At 38.5% G+C, this 21790-nt stretch overlaps 1 protein-coding gene across 6 annotated transcripts in view; it reads right to left on the reverse strand.

Annotated features, from left to right (window-relative positions):
* Positions 1-21790, reverse strand: part of KLHL2 (kelch like family member 2) — a 62448-nt gene that overhangs the window by 27989 nt on the left and 12669 nt on the right. Inside the window, exon 1 of one of the 6 annotated variants that reach the window (XM_068403417.1) lies at positions 11028-11335. The exons of the other annotated variants lie outside the window; for them this stretch is intronic. Coding sequence (XP_068259518.1) covers positions 11028-11135 — 108 coding nt within the window. The 5' untranslated portion in view covers positions 11136-11335. Of the gene's footprint in view, positions 1-11027; positions 11336-21790 lie in introns of those variants that run through there. 6 annotated transcript variants of the gene reach the window in all.

Genomic DNA, 21790 nt, shown 5'->3' on the forward strand with positions numbered 1-21790 from the left:
CCCAACACAAAGTATAAAAACAGAACAACCAACAGAAGGAACTCTGAAGAGACCAACAGGCTTGAGCTGGCTTTATCCCACATATTCCTTCCTAGTGAACTGGGGATGCCTAACATCCTGACAGTGGGCATATAGAGACAGGTAATGGGAATCACTTTTGCATGGTGATCTAAATGTATATTGCAATTGCTACATTTTGCTTGTCTTGTGATTTCCATATATTGCTCTATCTCTCTGATAAATCTAAACATAGCATAGATGTAGCACCAATTATCTTCAAATAAGTAAATTTCATATCAAACATTAAACCCTTCTCATTGACTATCTAGAAGCAGCTGGTCAGAGAAGCTGCCCTGGAGTTCCTCCACACCAGATAAGGGACTTCATCCTACCCAAAGGCTGCTAGCTGACTTAACAGGCATCCTTTCACAGCATATGCACTTCACAACGTTCAGTGCTACACTCCCCTTCACACAGCCCCTTGCTCTCACAAGTTGGTATCGCTTTATGCAACACATAAGCTTTTAGTACCTGTCCTGCTAGTTGAGAATGGAGGAACAAGTCCAGTGGAAGGGGCCACCAAGATGACCAGAGGGTTGGAGCATGTGATATTACAAGAAGAGGCTAAGAAAACAGAGTTCATTGAAGCCATAAAACAGAAGACAAAGGGGAGATCTTATTATGGTCCACAACTATCTAATGGGAGGGTAGAGAAGACTGAGCCAGGCTGTTCTTGAAGATGCATAGCAGTGGGACAAGAGGCAAGTGGGAAACCAAGAAAATGTGACTGGAAAAAAAAGAGGCTGTTTTTTGTTGTTTTCTTTTTTTTTTTTTTTTTAAAACCACAAGGGTGGTTAAGACCTGGGACAGGTTGCCCCAAGCAGCTGTGGAATCTCCACACTTGGAGATATTAAAAATTCAGTAGACAGGCCCCTCAACCTGCTTTACCTGGACCTGCTTTTAAAAAGTTCAAAGTAAAATTTAAATTGATTAAAGCTTTATGCCTGCTGATTTAAATCAATTTGATTCAGTAATTTTATATCAATCCATGCTATTATCTTTGCACTCTGCTTTGTACTGACAGATTCTCCTAGCCAAAACATATTGTGCTACCTGCAGTATGAAGATGCTTAAGGCAATATTTTCATCTCCACTATTTTTAAATTTCCTGGAATTTCTTTAAGATTTCTGTCATGAATTCTTGCCCAAATTCAAACTGATGCCCACCAACAATGCGTTAAGATCAGTATAATGCCAATATGAAAATAATGAAAGAACCTATTGCAGGTTTTTGGAACAAGATCCCACAGCATAAACAAAACCAAAATTTCTCAGAATGTTAAAGTACTTTGCAAACAAATAAGCCAATAAAAATCAAAGCAGTGTATGCCAACTGAATAATGTACTGTCTAAAATAGGAAAATTTCATTCTTTAACATACAGAGGGGAAAAAAAACCCAAATCTGTAACATTAGGAAAGAGACTAAACTAGGAAAGCAGATATGTGAGAATCCAAACACAATACAATGCAACACACAGGAGGGCAAGTTACATCCTTGCTAATTGCAGATATTCCATATTTTCAGTAATGACATTAAAATGAAATCAATTTCAGAGAGCAACATTTATGTTATTATCTGTCATAAAACAAATCTTGACAAAATACAGTAAATTTTAACCTGTTTCTAAGGTTTAAGTAATGATTTCAGCAAACTAAACTCCTTCACTTGCTGTTTATACTACCATGGCACAAGGAAGAAGAAAATTAAAATAACGGCCAAAGATCATCCAAATTATCTTATTTTTTTATTCTGATCCACATGCATCTGTGCTGTAATTAAAACTGTGGTTTGTAACTGAAGGGTAGCCTAAGTTCGAGTGAAATCATTCAGCACTGCATTGAAATTATGCTATTTGGGAGTATGCATACAAAACCACTAAAATAGATACAAATATTTTAACACTTGCATCTGTGGAATAAAATGTAGCAGTTCCAACTTTGGAAAATTCAAGCCAGCTAGCATTTCTATACGAACAACATGTGGAAGTTTAGTGCACTGTTCCCGTGTTAAAATACATACAAATAAGATGCTGCACTGGATTTAAAGATGTGCATGAGCTGCAAGTTTACATGACATCGTGTATCTTATAAAATACACCTTCTGGGTATCTTAATATCCTTGATTTATAGGCTATGTGAAGACTTTGATGTATAAATTTACCCTTTAGCTTAATGAGCCCCATCCAATTAAAAATTAAGTGTGGGTAGCAGTTTTATAGTATCAGAGGAAGGAATCAGACTGCTAATCAAGATACAGTCCTATTCCTTCACATTCCCTTAGCACTAGACACAAATTGGTTGAGCACTGTTTCAGTTGAAAACAAGCAAACAATCATGATAATGTAATATTTTGAATGACTGACACAATCTACAAAATACTAAGCGGCTCCCAACTTGGAAAGCAGCGTGAAAGATTAAAATGGAGTGTAAGGAAAAAGTATCTGTTCTACATACCTGCTTTTTAACCAGCATCATAATCTGTACTTCAGAGTCCACTTCAGTTACAGTGACATGCAACCTATAGGGAGCAACTGATTTGCTCAGAAAATGGCTTCAGAAGAGATACCACTTTAGAAGATTAATCTGAATGAACTACTAATTACTGGTTAAAAGATTTGGGGTGGAGGTGGTTGTTTCATTGTTTTCTTGGGTTTTTTTTAAGGGGGTGGGTGTGGAAGTTTTGGGATGGATTTGGGATGCAGTTAGGGGTTGCTGAAGTGCAGAAACAAGATTCACAAAGCAAACAAAGAAACAGAAGGGTCACTTTAATCAAGTAATACACTATAATTAATGGTGTCTATCTGGTTTACAAGGGAGAACCATGCAGTCTTGTTTCGTTTGAGGGTTCTCATACATCTCTACCAGGACAATGCCCTAACCATCACGTAACAGCGCATTTTGGCTTAAGCCTCCACACAAAACAGACAGATTGATTTTCTATTCTGATGGTTGTTTTTGTTAACAGTCATGAGCTTAGCCTTTCATATCCTCTTCTTTTGTTAAGAGATACTGGAAACAGAACTGAAATATTGTCTCATTTGGAGTGAAACATTCTTGAACCTAAAAGAATTTTAGTTAGAATTTTAGATTTTTCTTTCAGTGAAAAATGTAGACATTTTGATTTGATAGAAACAGAGTTTTTGATTTGAAATTAGGTCACTGAATTTAAGTGTATGTACAGTAAGTCATCTAAAATGAAAGCTCAGAATCCTTCATCATACTGTAAATCAGTGCTTACAAGACTATACAGCTGCATAAAAATACCTTCATATTTTCTTAGAGACAGGATAATTTAAACAAGACTAGAGTCTGAACAAGGCCACTTCCTGCTGATACTCTGTCATTCAGAAACTAGACAATTTATTCTTTACCTATGGGAGATGAAGTGCTAGCCAGTCAATACAAAGCTCCCCTGCAGAAAGATTAAAAGAAGCTGAAAAAATTAAGTAGGCAGGATAACATAACTCACACTATGTGGTCTTCAATCTTTCTGTAAAGGCTGACCCACATAAAGAATTGCTGTATCAGCTAATGCTTTTAGCTAGTGTGCTTCAGCTATAGGATTTACCTGTAACATCTCACACCTTCAGTACAAGACCACCCTCAGTCTCAGAGCCCACTGACAGATACACTCAGTTTGGTTATACCAAAGATTACTAGATAGAAATATTTTTAAAATATTCCCTAAAACTAAAGATGTAAAAGGCTGACAAAAGAATCAAAACGTCCATGTGCTATGTTTCCTGAAGTATAAAAGATGACTTTGGAGGGACTGAGGAGGAGGGCACTAAGGAAGGAATTGTTGGGTTTTTTCCTACATTACAGACTGACTGACTTGTAACAAACAAGGCTTGTTCTCCCAGTGTTACTGTGTACTTGCTGGCAACCTTAAAGAGAGGGATTGAAACACCATTTGTAAAACCTTAAAGCCTGTGCTGGAAACAAATAGCAGCATAACTGGGATAGTAAATTATGAACCTCTGCATTCTATATTATCCTGTTCTCTGGTACAGAAGATGCATCCATACTACCAGGTTTTATATTAATATGAAACCAGGAACTAAGGACAACAGAAACAGCATGAAGTAGGAATGTTTTGTGTGCATGGTGCTTATCTTCAATACAAAAATTGTGTCAAGGTTAACATCTAATGTGCAATAAATGGCCCTTCAGTGGACTCAAGAGACATTTGATTACTCTGAGCTTTTAGCATTAGTTACGTTTTTATATTTTATTGAGATAACATTTTACTTATCACTGAGTTTCCTACAGCAGACCATATTTATATTTTCCTAGAAATGTCATAGAGGAATACCTCCTCAAAAAAAAAAAAAAAAAGCATTAGGCTTAGTGACAGATTTCACAATCACTTTAATCTAGATAATGTGCTTATAACATTCAGGTATGTACGGACAGAACTCCCAAAGCAAAAGGCATCTCTAGCCTCCCATTTGAAATTTTTTTTCAGATGAAGGTTTAATGTGTACGTTTCATGATTTACAGCATGACCAATATCCAGAAAACAGAAATATTTTCAAGAAAGCCTTTATTCAGCTTCCAGAAATTTAATCTTATGTGTAGCAACATACTGCTGAACCTACCTGCAAGTGAGAGGGGTCAAACACGCAGTCTCTTCTTTAAGTGGCTTAATTTACTCATAATAAGCATCTTGAATTTTACAGGGAGGTGGACGGGCGCACATGCTTTCATTTGCACTTTAAAATGAGTAAATGACCTCTGCGCTTTAAGTTGGGAAGGGCTGTCTTTCAGGTTTTGCCACAGGTAGCTTTATGGTCATACACAGAAATAGATACATGGATGCCTACGGGAAAGGTCATAGCTGAGACGAAAGTAGCTGCTTTCATTTGACTTGACAGAGAAGTCTCTACCACAGCCTAGCAGCGTGATGATTTTAAAGATCACAGACTCAGAAAAGTTGCACAAGCTGTTCAGTCTGAGAAGGCAGTTTACATACAAAAGTTCTTATTCATTAATGTCTAGTTAAAGGGCAACCACATCCTAGTGAGGCAAGATGAAGGCACCAGGTTTTAGAATCAGAAAACTTGTGATCTCCGTCCTGATTACTGCTGACCTACCCATGGGTCATCATACCTCTGTTTCCCTTTTTTCTGTTTTTTTGTTTTTTTGGTTTTGTTTTTGTTTTTTTAAATAGCCTATTCAAGTCTGTAAACTCTTTTGAGCCACACCATACTTGTAGCTTGTTGCTATAATACCTCTCACAACAGAATCTCAATCCTAGCTGACCCATAAAACAAACAGTTAAAAATATTTTCCAGGCTAGCCAAGAACTTTACAGATTTTTACCTAAATGTATGTTCAAATAATGGGTAAAATCCCTGTCTTCTAGAAAGAAAAAGCAATGCATCCCTCCCTAGACAACTGCGTAACAAGAGAGAGATCTCTCTTCTATTTGCATATTCTTCGCACCCTGTTTTTAGAAGGCCAACGCCCTTCTGGTGTAGAAGCTGAGCACTTCCAATCAGTTCCGAGACCAACATTAAATCATGTTAATAATGACAGAGATAACTATATATTAGACCAAAGCAATAGCCTATTCATCCCATGCAGTCTAGGAACACCCATCTTCATCCACTATCAGAGAAAGGTGAATGAAACTTCATAGTCTGGAGTAAATCAGCCACAACAGAGAACGTTTCCTTGAAACGTAAGAAACAGCTTGCTCTTGAAGCACAAGGATACATCTTACCTTTTAGAACAGCGTTTCTAGTTAGTTGAAGCCAAACTTCCCTTGAGAAAAATTCGCAGTGTCCAGTGCTTCACAGGTAAATAAATGTAAGGGCTGCAATGGGACAAGAGCCTGGTCTTCCAGGTTTGAAAGGGGACAGTAAAATATTGTGGTGGTGGCTATGGTCCTGGTTGGTGGGTCAGGGATGCAGGCTTCTTTTAAGATTAGGAGAGGGGTAGAAGATAAAGAGAAAATGGCAAAATTTTGCCCTTCTTAGAACTGTTTTTGTCTAGCTCTGCTGCAACCAGCCAAACATCTCCTGCACACTCTCAGCCACCCTGGAGGCAAGTTTGGTGGCTGGCTCATGACAGAATCTGTGTTATGTCCTCCTCCCTTCCCCAATATGTGGCTAAACCCAGTCTTTACTGAAATGAAGCTTCACAGCACTGCTCTACTTCCATCAGTACCATCCCTTCCTCTATCTTCCCTGCCTTCCAAGGAAAAGGGGAAGAAGAAACCTAGGATGGAGGAAAGTAGAACAGGCGAACCCAACCCAGACGTGAACATCATATGCTGTCACCTAATTAGGGAAGTAAACCCTACAGGGTGAAAATACCTGCTTTGAAACACAGTCTATCTAATGGTAACCCAAGGTTTGCAGGTAATAATTTCCAAAACAGCCAGCACAGCTAGAAGAGCACACTGCTCACCTTCTGCATCCTAGGCAGCTCCTCTCACACGTTTTGCAGCAACACACTCTATTCATTAGGCAACCACTCTAAGAATAATAACAATAATGTGTATGCACATGTACGTGTTTGTGCACTACTCTCTCTAGGTATCCTACAGAAAAGCTTATTATCTTTCAGCATAAGTAAATAATGCTGTTACCCTTAAAAAGGGTATGTGGAGTCTTTGAAACAAACAGATATTGGAGGAAAAATAAGAGTCCTTCTTTAGTCATCTCACAGTCAACCTAAAATGGCCTGAATTCTCTCCCTCTCTTAAATGATAGCTTTTCCAAGCCTTTCCTCAAAGCGTGCTATTCCTGTCATATTTTAGACCATACAGCAGCGTTACAGGTGAGAACACAGATTTATAGTGACATACAGATGCTGCTGTGCCATTTTTTACACTCCTTTTTCAAGCCACTATTTCACAACAAGCAGAATTTTTTCTAAGGTGACTACAGTACGTTATTCTATTCTGGGAAAAGTTGTTAATGTAAAACAGCAATACGTAGGAGTAATTCAAATTTTTCTTTTCATGCATTACTTTACACTTTCCAACATTAAATTTGGTCTGCGATCATGCTAGGCCAACATGCAGCTTAGCTAGAAAGCAGTGAAATTTTCTATTTTTGTCTGGTCTTGAAAAAAAATCCTTAAACCAGTTTATTACCTACATCTTTTGCTATCTACTTTTCAAAACTAAAGGAAACCCATCCTTCTTTTGAAGCTTGTAACACATTACGACCATTTTGATACAGTGAAAACTATTTATTCCTATTTGTTCCTGTGCTCCCTCGGAATTTTTGATCTAGTTATTGCTCATCATGTGACAATTTACGAGGAACTATAACTAACTTGACTTTCAAAAGCCTTTGATATGGTTATTTCTGGACCACTCAAAGAATTATAGGAGGTTTTTAGGAGCTATGCACAACTCATAAATAGGATTCTAAAACATATGGAAAGCTTGAAATTCCTTTATGTTACCTGACACTAACAAAAAAAAAATCCTTTATAGTCTCTCTAATACTCAGGATCAGTAGTGACATTGTACTGATTTACTAAAATGTGAGCTGAAACTGCAAGGAATATCCAGCTAGAGAATATAACATTTTTATACAGTCTCAGCCACCTCACTTTAAAAGTTTCTTCTCTGTGTGTATGCAAGGATTATTTTTACATGTACGTCTAGAAAATCCTGTTTGCCCTAGTGATTGGATATTCTTACTGATTTGCTTTGGTGCCTCATCTTTTGACCCTTTCTCTAATCCTGTCCTTGATCTGTAAGAGGATGTACCTTGCACAGTCCATTGGCATAACTGGGACTTTCTACCTTAATTAGTTTTTGGCACCTTGCTCATGCGCAGCTCCAGCAGCCTACACACTCTCCTAAATCACTCATTAAAGAAAGAATATGCAGGAAATGAACAGCTGTTATATTTAGAGCTGCACTGCTGAGTAAAACTGTTTTATTCTTTTTATCATTTAAATTAAACATGCCTGTTTAAATCCCTCAGTGACTTCCCATTCACCTCCCACAGTAATCAGAATCACATGCTTCTGAAGTGCAGGATTACAGATCAGTATCTCTTCTATAATGTACTCCTGCCTCAATCCCACTTCTGTCTCACCCCATCACCTCCTCCATGAGTTTCTGATTCATTCCTTGGCTCTTGCTTACACCATGCTGACACAGCCAACCTACAAGCCTCTTCACTGCCTTTGCCCACAAGTCTCTCTTCCAAATAAGCAGAAACAAGTGGGTTTTACCCCCCTCAAAACATCTTCTGAAAGAACAAAGATTTTGAGATAGAGAAAATCTGTGATTCAGTTCATAGGACCTCAGTCTCTCTCCAGAAGTTGTTCAAGGCTCTCTGCCTCCCACACACACTGGCATTTGATAGTCCAAGAAAGTCTTTTACAGCCTCAGGTCAATTTTAATTCACTTCTCGTAGCTTTTGATGATCCAAATTTTGGATTCATCTTTTCTCTCCTGTGCTCATTCTCAGTTCTGTTTCTCCCTTACATATTTCTCTTTAGCAACTACAAGCTGGTGTACGACAGCTCAGATTTCCATTCAGGTATCTTTTCATTCTTACAAGGCTCATACCCTTCTGCCTACTCAATTTTCTTCATGAACAACGTTCTGGGATCTCCCATTCAGCAAGACCATAGCAAAAAAAAAGTTATAAAAAGATACATTGGCTGGAAAATGCCAGCAAAATGTGAATAAAGCATCACTTGGAGGACAGAGAGAAATAGCAGCAAGATATCTTCAGAAAAGAAAAAAAAAAAAGACAGGAATGTAAAAATGTGAATACCTCTGGAAAGAGTAGTTGCCAGATCTGTGCAACACCTGCTTCTCCTGGTTCTGATGGTCCTGTCAACACTTTTCTCTCTGCCTTAACCAAAGCTACAGCTGTACAGAAACAGCAGTTGCCTTCTCTACAAACTCCTTTCGCTACCTGCCTCGTGGAACTTCACCCTACCATCTAAAACCAAGACGAGAGAATAGTAAAGAATTTTATCCCTAAATGAAGCAGCATGAATTGTACTTATTCAGCTTGGCATAAAACAATCTGAGAAGGTCTGCTCTAGGTCTAGCACCACAATGCAAAAGAAGGTGTTGAACAGACATATGCAAGAAACTTTTTGGGAAAACAGCCCAACTCAAGACAGAATCGAGACAACAGTTGAGTGTTTCTGTCTGCATTGATCTGGGTGATTGGCCACATGTACATGTGATTGTGATGTACCTACTAGAAATACATGCTCAGCCTCACTACCAGCTGGAGCTTGGGGACATGGAGTTGCAGCAGCCTTCCCATTATCAGGCTACCAGATTGTCTTCATTTAGCCCACACCCAGGGCTAAACAATAGCAGTTTTTCTCTCACCCAATGTCCCTTCCCCAAATGAGGAAGGGAATTGGGAAAAAGAGAGGGAGACTCATGGGATGAAGGTAACCAGATTTAATGAAATGAAGAAAATCAATATAAATGACAACACAAAACAGACAGAAATATACTCATCCACAAATCACTTGCAAGTTGCTCCAGGAATCACAACAACAAACAGGGAGAAGGGATGAGAGGCAAAGACAGCAGGAAAAAAAAACCCAGCTCTTCCCAGCAAGCCCTCTCTTTTATAGTGAGCTTGACGTCAATGACATAGAATACATCTGTGGGCCAGCCTGGGTCACCTGCCCTGGATTTAACTGCTAAGGGCCTTGATCACCATGGCTGGCCACAAACTGAAACCAAATCCCAGTGAAACCAGGACACAGATTCAGCAACCCTTAATACTTTCCTCATGTTAAGTACACGCAGTGTGATTTCCTTCTGTCATGTATCACCAAGTAAGCCAAAGCAGAAAAGAAATTTTTTTAGTAGGGCATCAAATGCCTGTCAGCCAGGTGTGAGGCTCTGGAATACACCTTCAACCAAACAAAAAACCTCAGTTTCTCAGTCTTAAGATAAACAAACACAGAAAGGAGAGTGACAATATAGTAACCATATCTATTCTGCAGAGTACATAATAACATTGTGCCCCCAAAACCAGTTAGATTCTGCTTTGCACATACATAGAATGGTTTGGATTGGAAAGGACCTTAAAGATCATCTAGTTCCAGGCCACAGGCAGGGACACCTTCCACTAGACCACCTTGCTCAAAGCCCCATCCAACCTGGCCTTGAACACTTCCAGGAAGGGGGCAGCCACAACTTCTCTGGGCAACCTGTTCCAGTGTCTCACCATCCTCACAGTCAAGAATTTCTTCCTAATATCTAATCTAAATCTACCCTCTCTCAGTTTAAAACTGCTACCCCTCGTCCTATCACTACATGCCCTTTAAAAAAGTCCCTCTCCTGCTTTCCTATAGGCCCCCTTCACATACTAGAAGGCTGCTAGAAGGTCACCCTGGAGCCGTCTCTTCTGCAGGCTAAACAGCCCCAACTCTCTCAGCCTCTCTTAATAGGAGAGGTCCTCCAGCCCCCTGATAATCTTCATGGCCCTCCTCTGGACTCATTTCAACAGCTCCGTGTCCTCCTTATGTTGGGGGCCCCAGAGCTGAACACAGTACTCCAGGTGGTGTCTCACAAGAGTGGAGTAGAGGGGCAGAATCACCTCCCTCGACCTGCTGGCCACGCTGCTTTTGATGCAGCCCAGGATACCGTTGGCCTTCTGGGCTGCAAGTGCACATTGCTGGCTCATGTTGAGCTTCTCATCAACCATCACTCCCAAGTGCCTCTCCTCAGGGCTGCTCTCAATCCATTCTCCACGCAGCCTGTATTTGTGCTTGGGATTGCCCCGACCCACATGCAGGACCTTGCACTTGGCCTTGTTGAACTTCATGCAGTTTGCATGAGCCCACTTCTCAAGCCTGTCAAGGTCCCTCTGGATGGTATCCCTTCCCTCCAGCATGTCAACCACACCATACAGTGTTGTCAGCAAACTTGCTGAGGGTACACTCAATCCCACTGTCCATGTCGCCGACAAAGGTGTTAAACAGGACCGGTCCCAATACCAACCTCTGAGGAATACCACTCGTCACTGGTCTCCGCTTGGACATCAAGCCATTGACCATAACTCTTTGAGTGCAACCATCCAGCCAGTTCCTTATCCACCAAGTGGTTCATCTGTCAAGTCCATCTCTCCAATTTAGAGACAAGGAGGTCATGCGGGACAGTGTCAAAAGCTTTGCACAAGTCCGGGTAGATGATGTCAGCTGCACTTCCCTTATCCACCAATGCTGTAACCCTGGGGTAGAAGGCCAACAAATTTGTCAGACACGATTTGCCCTTAGTGAAGCCATGCTGGCTGTCACCAATCACCTTCTTATTTTCCATGTGCCTTAGCATAGTTTCCAGGATGATCTGCTCCATGATCTTGCCGGGCATAGAGGTGAGACTTGACTGGCCTGTAGTTCCCTGGGTCTTCCTTGTTTTCACTTTTTGAAGATGGGGGTTACGTCTCCCCTTTTCCAGTCAGTGGGAACTTCACCAGATTGCCACGACATCTCAAAAGTGATAGCTAAATAACAGCTAAAATCACAAAAGATATGCTATGGAAAAAAAATAGGTAAAGAAAAATACATACTACTCAATATGCATTTAGAAACTGACAGAGAGCAAAATATTAAGTTTTCCTACAAAGTTGCTTGCTTAGTATTTTGGTCAGCAGCTCTTTTATGTAAAGCTTACTCATTTAAAGCGCAAATTAATGAAGCTTGTATAGGTAATTAAATACGCCTGTAGAAAGATCACACTCCTCTTTTCCCTTCCCTCCTACATTCACTCTCCTGACAGGCAGGCATGTATAAGAAAATGAAGATTGCATAGTGGGATTATTTCACTGGAAAAATTACATCATTTACTGTTGCCTGACATGTCTTACAATGCATGTAAATTCAAGAAGTGTGCCACTGTCTCTCCTCCAGCTAAGCCACATATTAGTTGTGCCCTCACATTATTAAAATCCACAAAGCTGTCATCACAAATGACAAAAAGAGGTAACCAGATGGTTGCTTGAGGCCTAATGTATAAAATATGTACAATAGCAAAACAGTGGTACTCCACTGGTACTCTTTCAGCACACAACCAAACAGTATACTATAAGGCTGTTTTGTCCAACACTAAATTCTTGCTCAGTAAGACTTAAAAATGCTTCCATGGATAGGGTTTGTAATGAAACTCATGTCAGCTTGGATTTACGTACCTCTCTGCAGTGTCAGCAAGTCCCTAATATTATTAGAACTGTGCTGGCATAAACGAATAAAAGTGAAAGTTTGGATTACCATATAAAGAGTGGTTTTAACACACATCAGGATTAACTGATTTTTTTTTTAATTCAGTTTTAATCATGACATCATTACGATGAGACAGTTTTATAAAACATTTTAACCTGAATGACTCTGGATACAACTTCAGAATCTGCAAGAGCTTCCAGAATTTAGTAGCCATGCCACCGCAGCCATGATGGAGATGAGCAGAAGGACCAAAAGCTTGTTTATTTTTACAGCTCTGAAAGATGTATCCAATAAAGAACTCCATCTCCTCCTAAACCTTTAATAATATCTGTGTCAGGGAAATAAGATCACCAAGTACTGGTAGCTTTTGGCACTCAATAGCTCTATTACATAAAACACTTTTTTGTAAAGAAAAGTGCTTCCAAGAATGGGTGCAGTTGCCTGAAACCTATTAGCAAATAATAAAATGAGTTTATGAACAGAAGGTTCTAGGTCTCCATGAAGATGACGTGAAAAGTGATGGTAAGTTGAAATATAATGGTTGACAGCATACGAAAAGTTTCTAGGTTTCAAGATAAAGCCAAGTCCAACAAACACCGCTGGTGGAGGATATGGAAGATGAAGGAGACTAAGATATTTTAGTATTTTAATTCCCTCAGAACCAAGCAGGATTGTAACCTGTCACCTCAGGGTTCAGTAATTAGCACCTTACTCATACTGAAGAGGGGGGAGCCGTCTGCATATATTTTATAAGAATTATCATGTAAAAGATTGTAAAAGGAACACTAAAGCTGTCACATCAATTAGAAAGTTGAAAGCATCATCTGAGATACCCTTTGTTCTTAAGACCTCTACACATACTGCTGTCTTTCAACCTTTCTCCTCCCTCTCTTCCCAAAACCTTCTCACAAGGGCATAACCCATGAACCAGAGTGAACAGTACTACCAGTAAAGCTGCATGGCTCCGCATGCTGAGGCACACCACGTAGTCTTCAAATGCCTCAATGGACTTAAGACAGAGGAGAAGAATTTTGTATTGGCATTCTTGAATTTTAGTCCTGATTCTAAGTGCATGGTCCAACACTTAAAGCAGTAGTTATGGACAAAAGTGTTAATTGCTCCTTTTTGACAACAGTATTTCATCTAAAAATTAATACAGCTGACAATTTAGTCTGTCAGTGCAAAACCTGCTTCTGCCTGATGAGAAATTATGTACCTGTACCTCATTTATAAAAGTCATATCTTGACAAATTATCTTCTGCCTATGTAAACTCACAGAAGTAATAAAAGAGCCCAGGTATATGGCTTAACACTTAGCCCTTCAGCTGAAAAATTTTGAGACACATGTACTTGCTGCAGGTGAAGGTATGAGCAGCTGCTGTGGCATGCAAGATGATTATCAAGTCTTAACAGGTCAAAACATGAAAACAAGATTTCATTTGTGCCCATCTGAGGCACCAGAACACAGTGCAAAGACAATTTTTATTTGAATGGCGCTGAGAAAGTATGCAGTATGATAATTTAACGTTTCATGCTATATGACATATGACTTTATATGGAGAGAAAACTCATCTTTGAGAATATTTTTGGTATCAATTGTTGTTAGCCAAAACTGTCCCGAAATGTTAAGATTACAGAATATTATCTGGGTACCAGATTTCAGTATAATCTCAGAAAAATAAAGATATATGAACAGCTTGAAAAATGTTTTAATGAACAACTGGCTTAACAGTCTGTCAAAAACTATGTGCTGCACCAGGATACTTCATGGAGAGTCGCTGGCAAGTTAAATTTAAGTCACAGGAAATATGAATTCACATATTTCAGCTCAAAAGATGTTGTCAATGATATTTATAAACTTTATATTAAAGTCAGAGCTATTTTCATTAAAAAAAAAAATCTACTGCAGCTATTGACAGAGAAATCAGTGCGATATTGCTCCACTTTTTTAGGGACAGTAAGAGAAACAACTTAAACTCATTCACTCCAAAAAAAGTTCTCTAGAAGGAAACAAAAAGTATCACTGTTACATTCAATAGCGTTGGTATTATCTGACCTAACTTCATTCTTCTTTAGAAGCTTGCAGAGTTTAGCAAGAAACCAGCTCAGAAGGATATTCACATGGCCCAATAGTCTGTCTCCAGCACCAAACATGCAAGTGGCCATGTACTGCAGGAAAGACTTTGGAAGCTAAACCAAGATGAAAAAGTTGTAAGTGGCTGCCCAGGTACTGTAGAGATGTAAGAGGATAGCTGTACAAAGAACTGTGGGGGGAAAAGAACACCAGCTTAAAACATGCATCTAGGAACTCAAAATCGTATTCAATTAATAAATAACATAGTGAAGACTTCAGTGGGAAATACAGGTATTCTCTGAAGAATGACTTTAAAATGCTGTCATCAGGCAACTGTGTAATCAGTAAATAGAGGCAAATGAAAGTAAACAAAAGGCTTTTATCAACAACCAGCCTGCAAACTTAAGGGATGCCAAATTTAACCTGTGGTACTGCAGTAATAGTTTTATTAAGTTATCTGCATCTGCTAGAAGATTGTGACTGCTTCTAGCCAGGAAAATGGCTATCATTACCCATACTCTCAACACCAAATTGCACTGTCTAGTGTATAATAGTCTATTTGAAAACCATTCAGCGATTGCTGTTAATTCAGGATACACTCTTCTTAAGCAGCCCTGCATTTCAGTAGAGTGAATGCTCTGGGGAGGCAATGGATTTATATTAATTATCTGTTGGTCTCCTGGTGACATGCAAGGTTGTTAATCATGACCAACAGGGCCGTAATTGCCTAGATCCAGCCTACCTAGCATTGCCTCTTTTCAAGATATACTTTCACTTAAGCTGTTTCACTTTCCCTGGTTATCAAAAAGTCCTTAAAGAAGAGGTGGCTAGAGAGGCACATCTGCAAATGCATCAAGGTCAAACTTATTCCCTTCCTGCCCTTTTTAGGTTCCTAAATCAAGTGTAGCATTTTTTTTCCAGGCATCTCTTTCATAGGCTCTCAAGAACAGTCAAGTTCCCGTGGAAGCAACTGCAGCATTACTTTGTTTCAAAGCAGTTATATATAAAAAATATATATATAAAATGTTATATTTAAAACAGAACCTACAGTACAATAAGATTCAGTGAAAGCTTCACAGCATTCAGTTCAGTTGAATCAATATTTCTTTTATCTCTCCCACCCACTTACACAGCAGCAGGCATACTTCCAGGACACAGAATGCACGTCTCTGTTCAAGTACTGAAATGAACTCTCTCTTCTTACGATGCCCAATCACACATTTGAAAAGGGTAGTCAGCCTTCGGTTCTAAAAACAAAAAAAAGTCTACCCCATTTAAACCAGAAAATTTTCTATGTTCATAAAGAAAACTGAATATACCCCTTTTAAAGGTTAGGGACATCTTTTTATTCAACAAGGGAAAAGAGATGCTTTTTAGTGTTCAAAGGTATAGTTTATTGGTAAGCTTTAGAAACTCTTGAAAAACATTCCAAGTTAGGCATCTAAAATGAAACTGTTTTAAAAAACATGCTTTATGCTCTTTACACATCACAGTGCTGCTAACTCATATAAAGACTGTTAGTTTAGTCACCAGTTCATACACACAAAATATTTCTTTTGAGGATAAAGCCTGACAAGCATCAAAATATTTCTAGGAGTATTCTGACTTTCAGCTCAGATACAAAGACAGTATGGCTCTGAAGATTACTGGAATTTAAGCTCTAGTAATTTGATCATGTAAGTCCTCAAAGACTGTGGCAAATATGAAATAAAGCAATGAGTCTTACAAACTGGCTTATCCTAAGTCATTTTATATTTTCTTCAAGCTCAAAGCACTCACAAACAGCTGCTGTTGTTCAGCTGATGTGCAGTAGTAAGTTGTTAAACTAGCAATTCCATCATGATACTGAATCGCCTTTTTAACTGAACTCCTGTAAACTGGTGTACCTGTCCTTTAGTGGAAGGGGTCCTGAAGGAGGGAACCTGAAACCATCATGAGACACAGGCATGATTTAAAAACCAACTTCATTACCAAATCTGATATTCTGGTAATACAACAGTTTCAGAATTGTTAGCCCTTAAACAAAGGTCACTTCACATGTCCCACCCACATAAAACTGCACGTCATGCACCATAAGCAGGCCACTTCTAAATATAATACAACAATTTATTCTGAATATTTTGATCTGAGCTTATTCTGGTGCTCAGCAGAAGAACAAATAAGGAATGTTATATGGCTGCACGGAATTTTATTTTTGCCTTTACATTAGTGTCCAGTAAAGATTAGGCATGGTAAAAGTAGACCCTATGTTTACATGGACCTCATATTACATTGGCATATATTTTTAGTACATTTTATTGGAACTAATATCTACTCCATGGTGGTTTGTTGTTTTTTTGGTTTTTTTTTTTGTCCTCCTCAACAGTAACAAGTCTGGATTATTCATTCGTATGCATTCTGTTCTGTGTAATGGTGTCTTCAAAAGATATTCTACATATTTCTTTCAAACATTTTAAAAATGCCTTGTACGCATCTTTCTTCTCCTCCCCAAATCAGATGTAAGTTTACAAGACTTTCAGTAGGCCATTCCTTTCTGTTCTTGCCGAGTTTAAAAAGAGAATTAAATATTTATCCAAAATGCAAATAATTAATTTCTTTACATTTATGATTGAAACCAGTTTTAACATGTGGAAAACAGACTTGCAAATTGGCACCTCTTCATAACAGATAGGTCCTGGTGTGAAACAGAAGTCTTGCCCACTAAGCTTATTGAAAGACACTCTACTACTATCAACCAGATAATGACTTCTGCTGGTTCTGGTTTATTAGAAGTATTATGCTAATTAACACAAACACTTACAACAAATCACTCAAATTGGCAGTTACCAAAATTAAGAGGTAGCCACAAGTTCCTTCTCCCACTGCATGATGACCGCTTTCATGTTCTCATTCTCTCTCTCTCTTGACTGGCATAAAGAGAAAGTGACTGCTAGAATCAATGTCGTTACCGGAAAGGAGATCCCACCCAATGACATGAAGAAACAGGCCCTGTACTTTACAGTACTACTTTATAGTCTGCATTGACAAGGCCTCAATGGACTACTGGGTCCAATTTTGGCCATCACATGTTAAAAATGTAGGTATAAGTGAAACAGAAAGAGTCTAGAAGAGCAAGAAGAATGGTAAAAGATTTAGAAAGCACTGCCTCCAAAACTTATGATGTTCAGTCTAAAGAAAAAAAAAATATGAATGAGAACAGTCTTTCAATATGTAAGACTATTACAGCAAAACTAGCAAGAAGTTGCTTTACAAGACAACAGAAGGAAGTACCAGAAATTGGTCTAGTACAGCCCAAAGAAGATTTAAGTTACATACTATCTTTTTAACTGGAAAAGCTATTAAAGCAATTGAAACAAACTACATAAGGATTGTTATAAAGTTTCCACTGTTAGATTAAATATTCTCTGCCAAGACTAGATACATTCAGTTACTATTTCACTTTACAGAGTTCAATAGCAATTATCTTTTATGGTACTCCCTGTAACCTCCCATTCCTTCTTCCTTTGTGCTCCTCAGTCCTCCCTATCCAACTGTTTGTGAGTCATGCCACGAACAAAATTCAGAAGCTGACCACCTTGAAAAGCACACGTCTGTTTTCATAAGCCATGGGACTTCTCTGGGTTTTTGTGGGGGGTATCTGTTCATTTTCAAGATAGAGGACTTTTCAGGATTCAACAGCCCTGCAAAACTGTTCAACCAGTCAACCCTACAGGTGATGAGGTACAGCATGAATAGTCAAAGCCCGTGTTACCAAATATCATACTGTAGAATGACTGCCTTAGTAAAAAGTCTGAACAACACGAGGATCTTTTCTGAGGATTTCTTAGGGAAATCAGCTGCTTTTTTGGACCTTTTGACAGCATTTCAAATCAAATGTGCTGTCAACTCTTATGCCCATGACACATGACACCATACAAATGGAAGCATGTCTTATACTTTAGATGGCAATCTCTGTGAACAGCAAAAGTTACAAAAGAAAGATGCATACACTTGTGTGTTCATGTGTTTATTAATACGCTTATTACTATGCAAACATTGTTCTTTAATAATTTCAGAAAATGAAGACAAAAAATTATACATATTAAAAAGGATCCTGTTCAGGATTTTGGACTTTGTGTTAGTTGTACCTAACAAAATTCTTTAAAGGCAAAAATATGCCAGGATAGAGCTTTGTAAGAATATAATTATTTGTGATTTTCTCTTCTGCTATCTCTCATGCATACTTCTTGTTCAAAAGCAAGACAGCATGTCTATCGGTAGGTACAAAGTGAAGCTACATGTAATATTTTCCCCAGGCAGCAGGGAAATGTTCATTCCCAACACAGGTGTATGTTCCCACACTTCAATACTCTAAATCACAGTATTGTGTGAACACAACAGCTGGCAGAGCCATGTTATAAACCAGATCCTTGAAGTGATCCAAGTTAAGAATAACTCCAAAAAAAAAAAGCGAGGGGAAGGAAGAGGGGGAGGGAGGGGAAAAGGAGTGTTGTGTTGTTCAGGTTTTTTATATAAAGTTCAGTGATCTGGTTTATAATGCAGTCCAGCAAACAGTAGTATCAGCACAACTACAGGAACAGAGAACTGTATGTAGCATGGAATCAGAACGGAACACAATCAACTTTATCCCATGTTTACCCCAATCACATCCCACTCACCCTGTATCAGGCTGACCTCTAAAGCCCGTAACAAATCCACAACCCGCGAATAACTGCAGGAACTTCCTCTCTAATATATTTGTGCTCAGTAGAGGCCCTAGGTATAAGGCTGACTAAATACATGCTAAAATGCATAGGCATAGCGTGGGAGAGTTACTCACGCATGAGCTTCTTATAGTAACTAACTCTCCCACATTGTGCACTGCGTGTAGTTAATACCTATATGGAAATCGAAAAAAATTGATGTGCAAGAAAGTTGATCTGCCTTCTGAAAACATTAACTTTGATGTTCCCTTTTTAAAACATGAAAAATGTGATATTGCAATAAGTCTGACATTTAATTTCATAAAAAAAAGGAAAGAAGAAAGAGCACAGTGTTGAGAACATAGGAAAACGTGACATAATATGCAAATATGACAGAAACACTGGTACAGCATTATGTGAATCGAGTGCCATTAGAGATGAATGATAAAATAACTCCTTCTAAATGAAGGACAGATACTAGAAGAAAATCAAGAACATACATTCATCATGTTCATATACCAGCTGTCTTACTGTTGGAGGCTGGGGGGGATCCTACTGAACCAAGAACTGAAGAAAAGAACAAATGTTCTTTAGTATTTAACTAATGTAGTGATAACCACCAGTGCTGAGGGCCTCCTGTGTTGATAGTTTCAACTCAATCATTGATTACACCTGACTTTTCCACACCTCCCCCCTCCTTGCCCAAAAACATACAAGTGAGAACGCAACAGTAGGGAGCAGAAACGAACAGCTCTTACTCAAAGTTGCAAAGGCACAATGAGGAAGCAATCTTCTGTCCATGTCTAGATCAAGTAAGGTACTAATGAAAGAAGCTCATAGTTACCTGCCGCTTGAGAAGGACCAGTGAGCTTGGCTATACCATTAACTATTCATTTATAATTAGTTTTCATAAAAATACAATGTAGCTATTTTAATACCAAAGAGTACTCAGCAATTCTGCATTACTTAAACATGAAGCACTCCCGCCCTTTTCAAACCAATATTGTATCATGTATTAGACATTAATTCAATAGCAATTCTTACTATGTATAACCTGAAGAGACAGAATAATGCACTTGAATACCATGAAGGGCATCAGAATAAGAATCATAACCAGCTATCTACAAGCTGAAGCTCCAGTTCAGCACATTAGCCCAAATATAAAAAAGTTAGAGAGACAGTATTACACAGCATCTTAGGTTTTCATGGTTCTGTATTCCTACAAGATAAATCCTTAACCATTACTGAATTTTCACAATACCTTCTAGTGATACTTATTCCTGTTATGCAGACAAGAAGTTGAGAGGTAGAATTAACCTCAAGAGCATGCAACACGTTTATAGGGAGAATAGTTTTAACTAAGGCCTGACAGCCTGCACTAGGTTTCTAAGTTTCCAGAAATTCACAGTAACAATTCTCCCACCTTGGCTTTCAAACTTAAGGAAAATGACTTGCATCAGCATATTCATTTTTTTCTATAGTGTATGGTTCTGCCATAATGCAAATAAACACTACATATCTAGTACTAATAATGCAAAAAGGATGAAAGGGACAAAGTAAGAATAGTTTTGCATTCATTACCAGTCATATTACAAGTATATTCAGTATCAACATTAAAGCACAACTATATTGAAATAAATCCAAATCTACTTAAAAGCTTGACTATCTTCTCAGTACTCAAGTAACCACAAACTTGTAATATCACTCACCAGGCCACATTATTTATATTACCATCCCCAACATCATCAGCTGTATCTTCAGACAGATAATCTGGAGCTGTGAAAATGAAAGCCCTATCAGACTTGGGAGCTTTAAACCTTGAGATTTCTGGCCTTTAATGAATCCTGTATGAGGAAGAAACATAACACTGAGTTTTCCTCCCCATGAATGTAGAAGGGTCAGTATTGCAAACGATGGGCTAAAATGCATCCTCCTAGGCAGCACCTACAGCCAAAACACAGTATGCTGCCTGTTAAGTCCAGTCTGGTATTATGCATCAAAAGTACAAGGTCATTAAGGTGTGTCAGCAAGACAGAATATTCTGCTTTAAAGAAGAAAAACCAGCATGTTCAAGCAAGAAGAGGTCTATTAGGGAATCTCTGACACCTCTGGATTTTGCCCAAGGTCTTCCACAGTGATATAGGGATTTGTGCAACCACCATATCGTCAAGATACAACACAATTTCAGACAGTTTTTTCACTAGATACACCTATCATCAGACCAGAAGTAAACAATTCCTTAAGAAGTAGGTGACAAGAAATTAATCTTGCAGAATTAAAAGACTTATGGTATGACCTAAGATATGGAAGGTTTAATAATAGGATATTTTGTTTCAAGTTGTAATGTTTCTCTGTTTTCTAAGCTTGTGGTTGTTTTCTTCTAATTGAAGTTTCAGCTTAAGGTACAGCTAATTGGAAAAACTGCTTAGCTCTGTTTGTGTGGGATGGGCAAAATCTTCATGCTAGATATTGGTTGATTTTAAAGAAAAACAGCAGTACCTAAAAATTTCTACACAACTGGCCACTGGCAAGGTACTGAGACTGAGCAGAAGAAAGTAATTTATTCTGTAGCCTAGCAGGAAAAAAATATATTAAAATAAACAGAACCACTTAATTGGAGAACACTTTCACATTTAGGACCAAATCTACTTTGTTTATGTAAATTGCACTAAAGTATCAGAGAGGGGGTGGTACAGAGGTGGCTGACAGCATTAATTTTAGGCAGAGTAGACCATCTATTTTATTGTATTACATAAGGTTTGTTTGCAAAGCCCATTAAATCAACTGACT

This window comes from Nyctibius grandis, chromosome 6, assembly GCF_013368605.1.
Source record: "Nyctibius grandis isolate bNycGra1 chromosome 6, bNycGra1.pri, whole genome shotgun sequence".
In the NCBI taxonomy this organism is placed as follows: domain Eukaryota; kingdom Metazoa; phylum Chordata; class Aves; order Nyctibiiformes; family Nyctibiidae; genus Nyctibius; species Nyctibius grandis.